The sequence below is a fragment of the Halichoeres trimaculatus genome, unplaced genomic scaffold (genome assembly GCF_033239565.1).
Source record: "Halichoeres trimaculatus isolate MK-OKI-2021-1 unplaced genomic scaffold, fHalTri1.1 fHalTri1_scaffold_13, whole genome shotgun sequence".
NCBI classification, from domain to species: Eukaryota; Metazoa; Chordata; class Actinopteri; order Labriformes; family Labridae; genus Halichoeres; species Halichoeres trimaculatus.
The window spans coordinates 24,170,225-24,183,002 of record NW_027437191.1 but is presented as its reverse complement, the minus strand read 5'-3'; the positions used below and the strand labels follow the sequence as shown (position 1 = coordinate 24,183,002).

The following is a 12,778-nucleotide window of genomic DNA, read 5'->3' as shown; positions in this document are numbered from 1 at the left end:
TAAGCTTGGGCCAGTATCAGTTTATGAGGGTGTAAAGTGCAGGAGAAAGGTGTTTATCTATTGCGTCACTGCTCAACCCTGCTGGACAAGAAGCCCAAGTGCACTTTCAAACAGGGTGTAGTAAACTTGTAACAATCAGATAGGGGAGGTTATCTGAGCAAAACAAAGTTCAAATAGAAAAATTATAGTTTTAGAGTTTGAGTTTATTTCCTAAAATGTGAAAGGTTTTCCTCTTTTTCAAACTTCTTACATCAAACCACAAGTCTGTTTGGAATCACATAAATAACAGGTTGACAAAAAGTGACATCTACAAATGTAAACACGACACCCTCCTCAGCAGTCACACATCAAGAAAGAGTTAATACTGATCCTGCAAAGGCGCATCTTCCCATTTCTTGTAAAACAAAACAAATAAGGCGACTGAGTGGAATAATCATTGGCACTTTTTTAAAACTCATTTCTATGAATACTGTGAAGTTGTGGTTTAAAGATTAGAGCACAATGACAGGCTGTGAAATCAGTCTGGAGGAATGTGGAGGTGAAAAATCATTTGAACTTTCTTCTTCGATCATTCGTTCACTTCTTTAATGCACTGATTCATTGGCCTGATCACTCACTCCATCTTCAAATATAGCTTTACTTCAACATGCTTTCACCCAATTCATTCACAGATATTTTTCTACTCTTCCTTTCAAGTATTCCTATTTTTGTTCATTCATTCTTTCTTTCTTTCTTTCTTTCTTTCTTTCTTTCTTTCTTTCTTTCTTTCTTTCTTTCTTTCTTTCTTTCTTTCTTTCCCAACAATCAAAGAAAAATAGGTCTGGTAAACACTGAAAAGATGGCCACAACAGTTCAGGGCAGTTTGAAATGTTCCTCAGTATTTATATATCCCCCTCTATCACAGATTCCTCTCAATCTGCAGCCTCACCCTTAAAAGTGTCCCCATCTGTTGGTAGTTTGGGTCCAAACACTATCCTGGCAGTCGTATGTCCTCAGTGAGACAGTTTTTTCGTTCATACGGGACAACACGGGCCTCAAACTAAAAGACCTTTGTGTCCTCTGAATCCCTTTAATACAGTATTTTGACTCAACCATGTGTCCGTACTCGGGAGGAAGATCCGGTTCACCTCCTTGTCTCTCTATACAAGTTAATGAAAATAAAACACCACAGTTCTTTTTCCTCATGTGGTCTTTTCCTTCCCACTGTAGGTGCTGTCTGTCGCCTCTTGATGGCCTTTGACTTGGGCTGGTTCTTGAAGGAGGTTCTTCTGCTGGTCCTTGAGGCGGAGATGTCTCGGTTTGACTGGCAGTGCCACAGCCAGCAGAATGCAGCCAATGTGGAGGCTGAAGCACCAGGACCTGAACAGGGGGTAAGGAGGAGAGCCTGATGTCAGTGTAGGGCTACCAGCAGAGTACATACTGATAATTTCCTTGAGCAGTTATCCAGTTTCCAGATATAGTTTGTTGTCTAAAAAAATATGATATCAAAGCAGGATTAATATCCGAAAATATGCTTCAGCTGATACCAGGCAGCCATATTTGTGTGCAGCCTTGATGCTAATGTATCACCACAGTTCTGTAGCTTTAAGAAACTTAATGTTTTGGTCATAATTACATCCCAGTAGTTATGTGTAAACAAATTTACTGACATAATGTTAAACCAGAAATTCAACTACAGGCAGCCCAAAACAAACAGGCTTGAGTTCAACTGGGCGGAAAAACAGGTAAACGTGATCAACTGATGACTGACCTGTAAAACTTAATGGATGGACCCACAGACAGCAGGACGAAAGGCACCACAGTGTAGCAGATAGCAATCTGAGTAGCTGCCCACGTGATGATGTCATAAACCATTTTGTGTGAGGATGATTGCAGGAAGTAAGGCCGAACGTTGTGTCGGACCTGTGAGGGCATAACATTTATTCAGTTAGCTGCAGGTAGCAGAAAAACCACAGTATCACAGTATTCAGCATAACAGTTAGATTCTTACCCACAGGTTGACAGGCAGTGGATTGTTCAGCTAATAATGATTGGCTAAAAGTTAGCAAAGGCAGCTCACCGCTCTGGCAGCCAGTGTGATGACGATGCCAGTGAGAAAGGTGAGGTAGTAGCCTGGATAAGCTCCATGCCACATGGCTGACAGGATGAAGGTGGCTGCTGTTGGGTGGTAGGGACATCGCTCGTAACACACCCTGTCAACAGAGGTCAGAGACAGACACAAGTTATTCTTATTCTTAACTGAGGTTGAAATGGCAGGTTACATTTGCATTTGCTCTACCTGCCACTGAACAATTAAAGTGATCAAAGGGAGTGTCTGCTCCTTTAAAAAGGTGGCATTACATTTTACAAAGTACATTTATGTGGTCATGTTGCTATGCTCTGCAGAGCTGGCCAATAAAAAGACAGTGGGTTTATAAGGAGATGAGCCTTAAAGAGACAGTACCTGAAATCTTCTGTGTAAGTCAGAGGCTGAGCAAAGGTTTTTAAACATACTGCACTGAGTTAACAAAGACTTTTTTAGCTTTAATTGTGTAAAGCTGTTAAATTTTAAAACTTGAAATTAACATTCAACAGCCACTTTAAAGATGCACCAGCAGATGGCAGCAGTATACAGTGAGTCCAATACTGCTGTGTGAAGAAATTATTCAGTTAATTTTTATTTAATGAGTTTGAATGGTTTTTAGTGAAGACCTAAACACGTTTTTACACAAATTTTCATTTTCAGGTTTTACATCTTTGCTCTATGAGGTCTGTAGCTGTACATGAATTATAGCTCAAACATTCTTTACTGATCTCTGGCTGGTGTCTATGAAAACCCTCATTTCAGCAACTGTCTCCTTAAGAAACATCAAGGCACCACAGAAATCAGTTGCTCAGCATTCATTAACCGTCTTTAACCATCCTTGATAAATGAATGGGTGTTAATCCGTTTGAAATGACGATGAAACATGGCCAAGTTTGGAAAGGGTCAAAAAAATCTCCAGCTTCAAATAACAGAGCAGGATGTTTCATGAGCCGTATGTAAATAATTCTCTTTCAAAGAGACTCATAAATAAGTTAAGGCACAATTTGGGCAAATCTTGCTTCCCTCTTGCGTAATTCTTGTGTGACATTTTGAACAAGCTGTTCAGAGCAGCTTCGATATAAGCCTGGGATCATTTTAACACACTTTAATCTCAAAGTCTGGGAAGTCCTCTTCTTTTTACAGAAACACATTAAAAGCGGAATAATTGTGTTCACCTTTTCAGCCAGTGAGCCGTCTGGATGTTCCAGTTGTCGAGGAAAACTTTGAAACTGGTGGCTAACTGAAAGAAAACAGAAGAGATATGAGTTTTAATATCAGTTTTCACAGATATATACAACTTAGTTACAGTGATGACATGTATGACATGTACAAGACTATCATATTATAGTTAGCTCTGAAGCTAACAGATCAGTGAGATATCAACCCAATCACTAGCAGTAAGGTAACAAGCTGTCTTGCATTACATTACAATGCTTATAAGCAATTAGTTAGCGGTAAATTGTTTGCTAATGGTTGGTGGTAACCTTATTAACTCATCACCTGTAATGGAGTCATAAGTTACTGCTAGCAGTAATTAGCTTGGATTAGCTGTCTAGTGCTGATAGCTTTAGTTTCAATTTATTGTTTCAGATTTTTATGTGAACAAAAAAAAATGTAATAAAACCTCAATGTTAAGGATCCTCAGGTTGGAAATCATGTCCCAGCGTGGAGAGCCATTTTCATCGTAGCCGTTAAAGCCAAAGCCAGCGGCGTTGTTGATGGCATCCGCTGAGGTTACACAAAAGGAGAAGGAGAATTTTTAAGAACTCCAAGATAGAAAGAGAAAATATCATAAAGAAACCAGAATTATCTCAACACTTACCGAGCGTCCAAACAAAGTAGTACTTGGGTCTGGTTGTCAGCATTGACAGGTACAGGTAAACCACCTGAGCGTAGAACGGCGTGTTTGCGATGAAGTCGTCGTCAATGTTTCTTTCAACGGGGAAAACTTTACACACAGACAGAAATACGAGCAGGCAGAAGAAGGAGGTGGCCACTTTCCGGACAACCTCGGTCTGCAGGAACACAGACGAGTATTTTTAGTTGATCTGGTCTTCATTAAACTGACAGCTTCAAGGTTACGGAGCCTGAAAGCATTTTGATACATCACTAAGAGTCATGTAAGGACTTAACAGAGAGTAGTCTCTGAGTGGACTTTGTAAATTATGAATAAACCTGCTCTGGTTTCACAACATAACAGAGAGAGATAGAGCTTTAACTGAGACCAGGCCGGGATGCTCTTGGATATTCTTGGAAATTCATGATAAGTGAGGATGTTTTGAGTAGTTATGTGTCATACGTTGGGTGAGGGCTCGCTCTGTCTCAGCTTAGGATAGGACTTCTTATCCTCCTGGTCTCGATGGCGGCGCGGGTCTCCCTCAATGAAGGCAATGTAGTCATTGTAGGAGCAGGTGGGTCCCGCCAGGATCCCCATGAAGTTACAGTTATAGCTGAAATACTCTAGCAGGCTGGGCATCCTCCTGATATGATCAACATGAGAATTAACTATTGGACTTTAACTGAAACATATTTTTATTTCAAGTAACTTATATAAGTCAGTCAGCAACACTGGAACAGAAGCAGCTGGAAACAAACCTGATTGCCAAAATCTTCTGTCCCGGGGTTAGATGTTCCTCTTTTCTTGCCATGCCTGCACCAGAAAAACAGTCAAAACTGGAATTAAACCTCTGCAACAGCACAAAAACTGATCTGAATGAATTCCCATTCTTACCATCATGGATTTCAAAGGCCAGACTTGTGATCTTCTGTGTTATCACCATCATGGGTCTGCAGAAAGAGAACAAACAGGCCTCACCGACTGTGGTTCAAAGATTTTTAAAGAAATGTTGAAAAATTAGATGATCAGGTATAAACCTGAGTTGTCTCACCCTGTGAAGTCAGCAGAGTACATGCCGTAGTCGAAGACATACACTCGAGTAATCTGGCAGAGACTCAGATAGCTTAGAGCCACTAGGAGGCAGTACCTGTAAGAACAACAACCAATTAGAGATGTTAGCGCCCTCTACAGGTTGCAGTGTGCTGTGTGAATATCAAATATCTCTCTCTGGATTAGGGGTGCACGATATTGGATTTTTGCCGATATTCGATATGCTGATATATCGAAACACCTTTTGGCCGATACCGATAATCACAAGTTTGTTTGTTTTTTTCACTGTAAAGAAAGCTAAGTCTATCCTGTACTGGAATTTATATGTTACTCTTATTGTGACAGTCATATTTGTTTAAGAAACACACATAAAACAAGACAAAAAACATTTGATTTTACCATAAATAAGAAATGTATTATTTTTTCAAACTCAAGACATTCAGTATTGAAATACAGAAAAATAGTTTCTCTAGATTACATGAACTTTAAATGTACAATGCATTTTTAAACATAAACAAGTTGCATTTGATTATTTTAGAGCTACTGTAACAACCTGGTGATGGACACAGAGCTCTGCAGTGCAAATAAATGAAGTGCTACATTTTATTGAAGGAGCTTATTTTTCAGATGGAAAATAATAATAATCCTAACTGAATAGCACCTTATCGGCTGTGACTATCAGCAGAAATTTTCATATCTGCCGATACCGATAAACGTGTTTCTAAGCTTCAGCCGATACCGATATTGTGCTGACAATATCATGCATCCCTACTCTGGATAGAGCTGTATGACGCTATTTAAAGTCAAAGAAGTGAGTATCATGGATGACATCACCATGACATCATCACATAACCCCAGTGAGCATGAGTGAATCTGTAAGAACAGCACACAAGGAGCTGAATCAGCCATTTGGCAAAATACAGTCATAGCATCCACAGGGAGGGGGTCAAAGGTCACAGACCAGGAGCACATTCAAATCTGTCTCTTGAGAGTCTCTTTGATCCAAAACAGAGATATCATTTAAACAAGCAGAGAAGTGTAGCTAAGTACTTAAGCTGCAGTTCATTCAGTGTCCACTAGAGGCTGCCCCCAAAAGCAAGTCAATGCCCATAAAGCCCCATGTTAAAATGTCAAACTTTACAGCAGAAAGAAATATGTTTACATGGTCTGAATTTTCATAAAACTTAACTTTTTAAAGACATTAATACTTGAATTTAAATATATAATTTAACTGCCTTCTTTCACTTCATTTCCCCTTAACTGACGCTGTAAGTCACATTAAAGATTTGTTCACATTTGGTAAATTTTCTTTGGAGCGCAAAAAGCTGGTGGAAATGTTGGCTACCCTGCAACTACTGCTTAAGCCATACTGTTGTTATATAATTAAAATGTTATCACAGAAACGCTAAACTTTTCTCATACTCAACATAACAACACAACTTTATCAGCAACATTTGACAGGTGGGAGCTTATGCTAGGTCAATATTATTGTTATAAATGTGTTAGCACCTTTTGGCGTGATAATTTGTTAAATGTGTGCTTTACATTGATCTATTAGTGGGTACTCTAACGTTGAAATCAGGATATGATTTAATTTATAGGTTAGCATTAATTAGCAGGTACATAGCTTGTTAACTTTAGGTGTCAACAACTTAATTAGCAGGGCATAAATTAGCTGCAGGAACAGACTGTTTAGATTTGACAGCATCTTTGACTCGTCCAAGTATGGTGACTTCTGACTCCCTAAGAAAAACAAATTTTAATTTATCTGATGAAAACATACCCTGAGTTAAGAAAACTGGTTAAAAAAATATATATCTCAGCCTGTTTTAAAATGTAAGACTCTTTGTAACAAAGGTCCACCATCCTCATCTGGATAATCATCTGTCAGTGAGCTCTCTCTGTAATGGATCTGACTGCACTCAGAGGTTCCTCTTCTTCTCTGCTCTGATTAATAACCACAGATGCTCCTCCTCCTCCTCCTCCTCCTCTTCTTCCTCTGGGAGCCTCAGTCTGATCCTCCAAACACTGACCGCACCATCAGGCAGCTCTCACTCTGAACTCATCTAACGTTTATAACAGAATCACAGGATGAGAACATGAGACCAAGGTTTTTTAAGCTTACTTGTGCATGTGTTCCACTCCTGTCAGGATCATGATGCCATAGGTGAGTCCACTCTGAACCAGGAAGTGAAGCGCGTACCTGAAGACACATGAAACATCAAAAAACAACTTAAATATTCCTGTTCGAAGAAATTAAATGACTCAAAAGATGTAATTACCCCAATCTGTGGGATTTTCTCTTACCAGCCAAAGCAGAACATAGCGAAGTAGAGCCCCAGCACAGTGGCCACCACATGTCTGATGAAGGGACTGGTTTTACTGGGATGGAGAAAGAGACGAAACCAGAAGGCTGACAGCAGAGCGCAGAGCTGACACACCACAAAGTTTACCTGGAGAAGACAGAAAGGGGAAAGACACAGCTGCAGGTGTGATCACATGACCAGATTTGCTCATTCAGGTGTTTTTTAAAAGATGTTTCGTGTCTCTGACGTCTCTTCTGATAAATTTAGACCTTCAGGAGGTATTTATAGTCAAAAAACCCATGTCGTCAGAAATATCTCCCCCTGCTCCTGTTCTGCTGCAGAAACTCAAGTTGGAGTTTTTATCTTGAGTTCAATAATCTTTATTCACAATAGCTACTTATTGCAGCTTACCTGACAGCAAGACATTAAAGTGCCATCAAACTAATAAATAGCAAAATTTCCTTCAAAATAAAGTTTTAATTCCACACAACTGAATCTTTTGTTGAAATCAGGTCTAGACATAACAGCAAATTTTGTTATTCTCTCATCAGCTGCTTCTGACAATATCTGTGTCAAGTTTTTATTCATTTATATCTTTTTATTTTTCTAGTTTACAAGTTGATTATTTTCACAATTTATTTTAATAAGTATGTACTAAATTACTAACTTTATAACTTCCTCACTTAATTACTTAGCTAGTTCTGATGCTTAATGCATTTATGTACATTTCTTACATGCTAAATTTATATCATACACTTACTTTTTTTATTATTCGTTCATTCCTGTATTTGCTGTCTTTCATTATTCATTTTTGTTATCTATCTGTTAATTTATGCATTCAATTATACCCTTTCTAACTTCATTTGTACACATATTTACTTACCTTCTCAATAAATAACTTTATTAATATCTGTCTTCTAAATTGTATTTTCACTAATGTTTTCCCTTTTTTAATTTCTTATGTACCTTTTTGTTAATTCTTTAATTAATGTATTTAATATATTTGCTAACTTTTCTTCCTAACTTACCTTTTCATTTATTTATATCCACTGACTTTCCAACTTTATTTATTTTTATTTACTCACTCACTTTATTTATTCGGTACACACGTTGTTTATTCATGATCTTGCTTTATGAATACTTTAAAATGTATTTATACATTGATACTATATACCGACATACTAACTTACTGACTGGCATTGAACCTTTCCATTTTGACCATAGTTGTCTGTTCTGTCCTGAGTTTGCCCTGTCAGGTAGAGCCCAGATTGACTGTAGAGTACAGAGTCTGCTCTGTATTCAGTCAGGGCAGTTTCAGGTGGTTCATTTTTTTTCAGTCCGAGCTTGTTTGGGTCATTTCAGGCTCTGCAGACAGTGTGTTGTATTTCATACCGTGACGGTGACACCACAGACGGCGTTTTATCATCAGCATAACATCTGATCCTGCGGTAAAGTGAAACAGGCAACGCTTGTTGATGTGTTGTTCATTAATAATGAACAGTGTGTAAACTGAGCGATTTAGAGCCGGCTCCTCTGATGTTTCTCCTCCGTCTGTCTGCTCCCTGAAGAATCGACAGCTGTGAGGTCGGGGTCAAGATTTCACAGAGACATTAATTTAATTAGATTTTAATATAGAATAATCAAGTGATAAAGTTTTTATCAATAATCTTTCCAGACTAGAGTTTGGGGATCCCGCTTTCCAGAAGTGACCTGATTCATGACATCATAAGTTTCTTCTTTTTTTCTTTTACAAGCACTTCTAGTTCACAAGTTGTGACTCGTCTGATGACATTTCCAGAAATGCTGGAGCCCCTGGTATCCAGTTTCACATAATAACATGACGGCATTATGTAACTGACAAGGTCTGAAGTTAGACGAGCTAAGTTAGCTAACATTAGCAGTAGTGCCGCAGTTTGATTAGCATTAGCCAGGAGGCAGTTATGATTTGTCTTGCGCCAGATCTTTGTTTTTTTTTATCCTCTGCGTAGCATTTCAGCACAAATTACAAATATTATTGTTTCCACATAGAAAAGCAAAAACAACACCGATCTTAGTTGTGGTGTCCACGTTGCTGTTGCTAATAATGTTCCCTTCTTGTTACCACTTGAACACCAAGTTTTTACGCACACCGTCCATAAGTCAAACCAATTCTAGTCATATAATATCATAAGCTTTTTTGGCCCCAAAGCATTATTTGACATTGTGCCGTGTCAAAGTTATCCCAGGTTATTGAGCTAATATTTTAGTGTCTTTATTTACAACTTGTAGCTAATGATTGAAAGAAAGAAAGCATTTAACATGCTAACAAGAGAGCTAATGCTGAAGTTATCCGTGATGATAGAACTCAACATTTGTTAGGCTTATTGTCTTAGCTTGAACTTTATTTCCAAATAGTCTCGTTATCTCAAGTTTTGTTGCCCAAAACCTCAAAAACAAAACCCCGACATGGGTTGTTGATTCACTGGTTCTCCAACTTTGGGAATAACTTTTCTTCAGTTTGTCAAACTATGTGTTGATGTATCTAAACAACAGATTCTAAACTTTCTTAAGTCTTATCCAGCTGAGATGTCTGATCAGCTCTCTGAAGCGCTCTTCTGGATAATGGAATACATTGGCAAAAATTGCAAAAGAGATAAAGCTGGAAGAAACAGAGACGGATCAGAATTGTTGTAGGCTTTTTTTTTAAAGTTAGGGTTGGAGTTGTTTTTAAATGAGTTAAGTGAGTCAGAGCTGCAGGTGTTTGGGCTGAGAGAGTTGATGCAGAGTTTAATCCTGGTGATGTGGATCTTTAGATTGGTGTCTGTTGATCTGAGTTGGTGTGGAGGAGACTTAGACTGTCTCCAATTCAACTTAAATACAGCTGATATCAGGTATTCTACATCACCTGATCCAGGAGAATCCTCGTCCTTCACCTGAGTCTAGCTTGGTGACCTGAGGCCTGGCTCTCAGCCAATCAGAGCACAGGTTGTCTACCTGTTACACCGCTGATAAAAAACACCCGAAAACCCACCTGATACATCATCTAGTGACGTGAGAAGCAGTTTATCCTATACGTCCTTCCTGCTCACCTCTATTTCTTAATGTGTGTAATTAATTTAAGTGTCTCTGAAGTGCAAAACACTTATACAAAGACAGAAAAACACATTCACAAATCAGAATTGTTTTAATACTGTTGTTATTTAGGCTTTTTTAGATGTACCAAAGTATTATGTCAAAAATAGACCAAATTTCAATCATAAGTTGTGTTTTAATTGATTTCTGATTAATCTCTCTAGTTTCAGTCTTAGTGTTTGACATGTTACTATTTCACAGCTATAATTCTCACTATGTCGAGCTAAGTTTATGATTTATAGATGACAATGACAAAATGTGTAAAATGTGCTACATCTAACTAACTTGCCCCACTGAGTTCTCTTATTTGGATAGTCACTAATTGAAACACTGAAAACCTGCAACTGAAGGGCCCCCTTGTGGTTTGGAGCTCATTGTGGTTTAAGGGGCCCCTCGGCAAGAGTCTGCATTACCTTCTGGTTTTCAAACCTAGAAGAAATTTTGAATTTATTCACTCCAGAGTTCTCTTAAAGTATTTTAATGTTTACATTTTAATATTGTTGTCTGATAAACTACTGACATGCATGGTACTGTACATGCTCAGTTAGATTTTGCATAAAAAGAAGATTCCTACAGGTTCTAAACTTTGTTTTTTGACTATTAAATGACAATGTCAGCAAGACATTAGCAAACACAATGTACAGTCATTGCTAATATGATTTTTGATTGTGTTATATTGTAAAATTAAAGTGAATTGAAGATGTTATTCGAGTGAATGGATAAAGAATACTTCCATAGCAATAAAACATCTTTTAAAATACTGTAGCTAGAGTGAAAAAATAGTGATGTAATGTATCTTGATGTATTATAATGGACCCCATGTGGGCTTACTTGCAGCATCTGATTTCTTCAACATAACAAAAACTGTAAAGAATCTCAATTTAAAATGTTGTAGTTGTAGCAGACGTGTTATTTTTTTTGTGTTTACATCTGCTTTGAATAGTCTGAATAGTTTTTCAGTTACAGAGAGAAATGCAAAATTGTTGCATCTGTCCCCATTTTATATATTATTCAGTCATTTTTTGAGATATGATGTAATGTCTGATTATTGACTGAATTCAGTGGTGTAAAATGAAAGATGTTGGTAATGTTATGGGGCCTGTAAGAATACAGGACCAGATTTTCCCACTCCTCCCTGTTTGTGAGGAGAAATTAACAGAATAAACATGTTTAACTGACTTAAATCAAACGTAAACGACCTGTTTGGGTGCAAAGATCCGCTTTGTGTAGCATATGATAAATCAGTTGTCTCGTGATTATCCTGCACATCAATTCTGAACTGGCCTCAGAGCAGCAAACCAGACCCCCGGACCGTGTTTGTGGTCTAAAATCCGCCTTTCTGTCTCAGTGAGGCCTCCATCCATTTTGCACGAACCGTCTCAGCACCGCCTGTCTGACCGGCCCGGTGCATCCCTCATGCGGCCGTTGTTGTCGCCCCTCTCCGGGCCGCGCATGTCGCATTAAACGCGGTGTGTGTGAGCCCCAACAGCCCGCCCCAGAGCTCGGCTGTCCCCGGAGGATCTTACCTGGTCCAGCGGCAGGTTGGTGATCTCGCTGACCGGCTGCAGGAGGCTAGAGCCGGTGCAGGCCGTGGGGCGGATGTCTTCGGCGGCCATAGCTCCCGTCTGTGGCCGGGTCTGCTGCTTCTGTGTCCGGTTGCAGCGGCTCAGAGGCGGCGGCGGAGGCTCCGTGATCCGCCGACGGTCTGTGTGTCTGTGTGTCCTGATGCTCCTTCCTCCTCTTCTTCTTCCTGCTCCTCCTCCTCAGTCTGTCTGACTCCCCCCTCCTCTCTCTGTGCCCCCTCTTTCTTCTCCCCTTCTCATCCATCTCTCACCCCCCCCCCCCCCCCCATCCCCCCTCCTTTTACCTCTTTTTCACTTTCTCTTCTTTTATATCCTCCCCCACTCCCCCCTCCTCTCTCTTCTGTATTTCCTCTTTGTTTCTTTTCTTACTTTCCTTTCCTATTTAGGTGTTTTTTGTTCCTTCAGTCCTCGTCATCCTCTTCACCCCCTCCTCCTCTACTTTATCCTCTGCTTTCCTTTTCTTAATCCCTCCTGCTCTTGCTTTTTTCTTCTTTTCTTTTTCTTTTTTCTTTTTTTTTTTTGGCCCAAGTGCTCTTTAAGCACTCAGTGAAAGCAGATGGAGAAATAAACTTCCGAATAATAAGTTCTTTAAAAGTTTATCACAGCTGTGGGGAAACAGTTCATTTGTTAAAAAAATTAAGTGTCAAAAAACATCTATTGCCTATTTTATTAAAGTTCCTGTAGGACTTTTGAGTGGCCGATGAATCACTTACAAGCATAATGGGTCATTGCTTTGCACAGTAGGACTACCATATATTACTATTCGGTATCAAACATCTCTCCAAAAGTTAAAGTTCTTGTACATATTTTACTCCCATTGCCAATA

General features: G+C 39.1%; 1 protein-coding gene across 1 annotated transcript; it reads right to left on the bottom strand.

Annotated features, from left to right (window-relative positions):
- Nucleotides 1–190: 190 nt before the first annotated feature.
- Nucleotides 191–12,164, bottom strand: mboat2b (membrane bound O-acyltransferase domain containing 2b). The gene is made up of 13 exons (XM_074685953.1): nt 11,896–12,164; nt 7,260–7,405; nt 7,078–7,155; nt 4,954–5,049; nt 4,797–4,852; nt 4,661–4,715; nt 4,365–4,545; nt 3,888–4,080; nt 3,690–3,793; nt 3,241–3,305; nt 2,060–2,192; nt 1,751–1,902; nt 191–1,359 (listed from the first exon to the last, which is right to left on the bottom strand). The coding sequence occupies exons 1-13, from the start codon at nt 11,983–11,985 to the stop codon at nt 1,182–1,184; spliced, it is 1,527 nt and encodes a 508-aa protein (XP_074542054.1). The 5' UTR covers nt 11,986–12,164; the 3' UTR covers nt 191–1,181.
- Between the last annotated feature and the right edge of the window lie 614 nt (nt 12,165–12,778).

Excerpts from the sequence above, each read along its gene's own strand:
- mboat2b (XM_074685953.1), bottom strand. The coding sequence starts at position 11,985 with ATGGCCGCCGAAGACATCCGCCCCACGGCCTGCACCGGCTCTAGCCTC. Across the intron at positions 3,794-3,887 it reads CTACTTTGTTTGGACGCTCG|CGGATGCCATCAACAACGCC; the intron begins GTAAGTGTTGAG and ends GTGTAACCTCAG. Across the intron at positions 1,360-1,750 it reads CCATCCATTAAGTTTTACAG|GTCCTGGTGCTTCAGCCTCC; the intron begins GTCAGTCATCAG and ends CCCCCTGTTCAG.